We start from the raw sequence: 4,824 nt of genomic DNA, 5'->3' as shown, positions 1-4,824 counted from the left end.
AAAAAAAAAAAAAAAAAAAAAAAAGAAGAAAATGGGTTTATTTTCTTAGTATAGCCTATCAAAAGAAAACAATGTCCCATGAATAGGAGTCACAAAAATTTGGTCACTGTTTTAACATTTTTTATTCTCTGATTTTTTACATAGAAAGGATAAAAAATGACTATTGGAATAATTTATCTTTTGCTGGCTATCATTGTTGTGAAAAGTATTTTTATTGTGACTATATCTACATTTCCTTAAAAAACGACAACTACATAGAGTGCCTATTAGCTGTTTAATAAGGCTACAGAGAAAAGTATAGACAATATCACAGCTTTTCAGGAACATTTAAGATTAAAAGGACAGACAGAATTCAGTCATGGAAACCACTGTGTAGAAATTTTGCTTGCTTATTTTCATTTTTAATTGACTGAAGATGTTTGGCTTGCACAGAACACTGAGCATATTTTAGAGGTTAAAAATACAATTTCTACAGACAGCTTTCCAAATTTGACTTCTAACACCACCACTTTTTAGCTGTGTATTTTGGACACATTACTTTAAAATGTTTCAGCTTGTGTTTCCTATTCTGGAAAACAGAGATCATAGTAGTATCTTCCTAATAGGGTCATTTTGGAAATTAATGAAGTGATATGTATACATGGTGCCCATGTGGTACATGCCATAGAAAAAATATTCAATATACTTCAGCTGTTGTTAATATTATCTCTGGAAACAATTACTGCTTTTATATTAACCTAGTTTTGATTCCCAATTTCCTAATCAAATTTAAATGAGTTTATTTTTGATACATAATGTCTGTAAATGTTTATGATGTTATGATGATAACAAAATGTGGTATTTTGTTACATGCATAAAATGTATAATGATCAAGTCAGAGTATTTAGGATATCTACCACCTCTAGCTTTTACATTTCTATGTTGGGAGCATTTCAAATCCCCTCTTCTAGCTAGTTTGAAATATACAATACATTGTTGTTAACTTTAGTCACCCTACTTTGCTAACAAATATTCGCTACCACAGTCTTCCTACCTTTTGTAATTATCATTCTAGTCTGTATCTCCATGAGAACAACTTTTTAACTTCCGCACATGAGTGAAAATGTGTGATATTTGTCTTTCTACACCTGGCTTATTTCACTTAATATCTTCTAGTTCCATCCATGCTGCTACAAATGAAAGGATTTCATTCCTTTTTATGGCTTAATAGTATTCCATTGTATATATAGACCATATTTTATTGATGGACACTTAAGTTGATTCCGTATCTTTGCTATTGTGAGTAGTGCTGCAATAAACATGGGACTGTAGGTATCTCATTGATATACTGATTTCCTTTCCTTTGGATACCCAGTAGTGAGATTGCTAGATCATACAATAGTTCTGATAGTTTATTTTTACCTTCACTGTTTCAGAAAACATTTTTTAACACTTACATTATAATGTAGTAACTTAAGAATTACTTGATAATTTGAAAGTATCTACTTTTTATGTTGAAGAATTTTTTAAAATCTCAACAGATTTAATAGCACAAAAGAACTAAAACAGGTCATTTGTTTTAGGATGGCTTAGAAGAAAAACAACTTAAATTTGTCAAGAAACTGGTACAGTGTTTTCAGAATGGACTTGTATCCTTTATGTTTGTATGTATGTTCATTTCATTTATTCTGAAACGAGAGAATTTCTATTAGAAAATGTATTAGTTTTCTATTGCTTTTGTAACAAATTACCACAAATTTGATAGCTTAAAGCAACATAAAGTTATTATCTTACAGTTTTGGAGGTTAGAAGTCCAAAATCAGCCTCACTGGACTAAAGTCAAGATGTTGGCAGGGCTGATTTCTCCTTAAGACTCTGGAGAAGAATCATTTCCTTGCCTGCCCCAGCTTCTGGAGGCTGCCTGCATTCCTTGCCTCATGCCCTCTTTCCCCCACTGGCATCATTCTCACCTCTGTGCCTGTCATCACATCATCTTCTCTCTCTGACCCTCCCTTCCTCCCTCTTTCCTTTATGAGGATCCCTGTGATTACAGTGGGCCCACCTGGATAATCTAGTATAATTTTCTTATCTCAAAATTCTTAATCATATGTGAAAAGTGCCTTTGCTATGTAACATAGTTACAGGTTCCGGGAATTAGGACATGGACATCTTGGGGAAGGCCATTAATCTGTCTACCACAGAAAAACTGGAGAGGCCATTATTCTGTCTACCACAGAGAATATCTAAGGTTTTATGTTCTTTACAAAACTGTATTTTGTATCAGAGAATGTAAATAAAATTGAAGAAACAATGTAACACAAGTAACTGTGGATAATATCAGTTTTTGTAGATTCAGAAAGACAATGGATGTAGTTACGGGGCCAAGTCAAAGTCATTGTTTCTATTAATTTACATGGACAGTTGTACCTTTGATAAGCTTCTTAACTTCTTCATCCTTGTAAAGTAATAGAAGCTCATGAGGTTGTTAGGAAGATTAGATGAGATCATGTACATGCAAGTGCTTGATAATCTGTAAAATATTATATAAATATACTATCCCTACTAAGTGTACCACCCTGATCAGAATACATGAAAACCAGTGTGTCTTAAAACTATCTGTACATAAAAGCCAGGTGTGATAGCTTACCCCTATAATCCCAGCACTTTGGGAGGGCAAGACAGGAGGACTGCTTGAGGCTAGGAGTTCAAGACCAGACTGGTCAACATACCAAGACCCGGCCTCTACAAAAAAAAAAAAAAAAAAAAACCAGGTGTGGTGGTGTGTGCTAGCTACTGCGGAGGCTAAGGCAGGAGGATTGCTGAAACCCAAGAATACAAGGTTACAGTGATTTAAGATTGTGACACTATACTCCAGTGTGGGCAACTGAGTGAGACCCTGTCTCAAAAACAAACAAACAAATACTACCTGTGGATAAGAACCAGTTTGTTGTTGGGTTGTGTTTTGTTTTGGGAGGTTTGTTTGTTTGTTTGTTTTTGAGACAGAGTCTCCATCCAGCCTTAGCTGCCCAGACTCGAGTACAGTGGCGCAGTCATAGCTCGCTACAACTTCAAACTCCTGGGCTTAAGCGACCCTCCTACCTCAGCCTCCCAAGTAACTGGGATACAGGAATGCACCCACCACACCCGGTTAATTTTTATTTTTTTGTGGAGTCCCATTATGTTGTCCAGGTTGGTCTCAAATTCCTGAGCTCAAACAATCCTCTCGCCTCGGCCTCCCAAAGTGCTGGGATTACTGGTGTGAGCCACTGCAGCTGGCCATTTTTTTTTTAACATTTACATATATATGCTATTGTAAAATACAATAGAAGTATCCCACAAGTATTAGATTGTTATAAAAGTTTTATATGCCCACTCTCACTTTCTGTATTCATTTTGTCACAGACTGGTAAATACACTTCCAGAACTGACAGTGGTCCATAGACCACACTTTGAATAGTATTCATCTAAATCAAGCTTGTCCAACCCTCAGCCTGTGGGCTGCATGCTGCCCAGGATGGCTTTAAATGCGGCCCAACCCAAATTTGTAAACTTCATTAAAACATGATGAGATTTTTTTTGACAATTTTTTTTAGCTCATCAGCTGTCATTAGTGTTTGAGTATTTTATGTGTGACCCAAGAGAATTCTTCTTCTTCCAGTGTGGGCCAGAGAAGCCAAAAGACTGGACACCCCGAAAATGATCTTGAGCAGTTGTCTGGCTTGGTCTAAAGAAGTTATTAAGCCCATGCATTGTGGCTCATGCCTGTAATCTCAGCACCTTAGGAGTCTGGGGCAGGAGGATCATTTGAGGCCAGTAGTTTAAAACCAGCCTGGGCAACATAGCAAGACCCCACCTCTAGAGAAAAAAATAGCCATGTATGGTGATGCACACTTGTAGTTGTATCTTCTCCAGAGGCTGAGGCTGAGGTGGAAGGGTCATTTGAGCCCAGAAATTTGAGGCTGCAGTGAGCTATGTTTGCTCCACTGCACTCCAACCTGGGTATGGGTGACTGAGTGAGACCCCATCTCTAAAAAAAAGAAAAAAAAGTTATCAAGCTCTAATATTAGCTCGTTCTAGTTCAAAGCCTCTTAAGACTTCCATTCAGAAAAATGTTTCTTATAATTTTATCTAAATCTTTTATTGTGTTTTATTCTTGGTTTTATTTGGACCTGTTCAATCTTAGGGCTTGTGTATATCAAGCCCTATTTACTGGTAGCTGAAAATGTCTACTAGCAGGTGATTTCTTTTCCTATTTTAATCTGATACTTCAACACCTCCATTTGTTTTTTTCTTCATGTAAACCGTTGGTGGCAATTGGCTCTATTTCTCATTCCCTTTCATAGGCTGCCTATATAAATTGTAAAACTTAGCAAAGTTGGAGAAGTATCTTGGTCACTTCTCTAGGAAGTTAACAGAGCTTTCTATTTCCAGTGTACCCTGCTCTCCCATCTTTTCCTAAAATGTCCTAGAGAAAGGCTAGAAGTAATAAGATTCAACCAAGAAGTATAAGTCATATCTACCATAATTTCTTAGCTATAAAACAAAATCAATGAAATGTGTTTATGTGCCAATGGGATTTTTTGTTTTGTTTTGTTTTTTTTGTTTGAGACGGAGTCTCACTGTGTCACTCAGGCTTCAGTGCAATGGTGCGATCTCAGCTCACTGCAACCTCCGCCTCCTGGGTTCAAGCGATTCTCCTGCTTCAGCCTCCTGAATAGCTGGGATTACAGATATGCACCACCACGCCCAGCGAAATTTGTATTTTTAGTAGAGACGGGGTTTCACCATGTTGGTCAGACTGGTCTCGAACTCCTGACCTCGTGATCCGCCTGCCTCGGCCTCCTA

At 37.1% G+C, this 4,824-nt stretch overlaps 1 protein-coding gene across 1 annotated transcript in view; it reads left to right on the top strand.

The window, feature by feature from the left end:
- The window catches only part of CFAP69 (cilia and flagella associated protein 69), a 75,815-nt gene that overhangs the window by 11,672 nt on the left and 59,319 nt on the right, over positions 1 to 4,824 (top strand). The window contains 1 exon segment of the mRNA XM_017889685.1: positions 1,563 to 1,628. Within this exon segment, the coding sequence (XP_017745174.1) occupies positions 1,563 to 1,628 (66 nt within the window).

This window comes from Rhinopithecus bieti, unplaced genomic scaffold (assembly GCF_001698545.2).
Source record: "Rhinopithecus bieti isolate Rb0 unplaced genomic scaffold, ASM169854v2 scaffold_19669, whole genome shotgun sequence".
NCBI lineage: Eukaryota > Metazoa > Chordata > Mammalia > Primates > Cercopithecidae > Rhinopithecus > Rhinopithecus bieti.
This window is presented reverse-complemented; position numbering and strand designations above follow the sequence as displayed.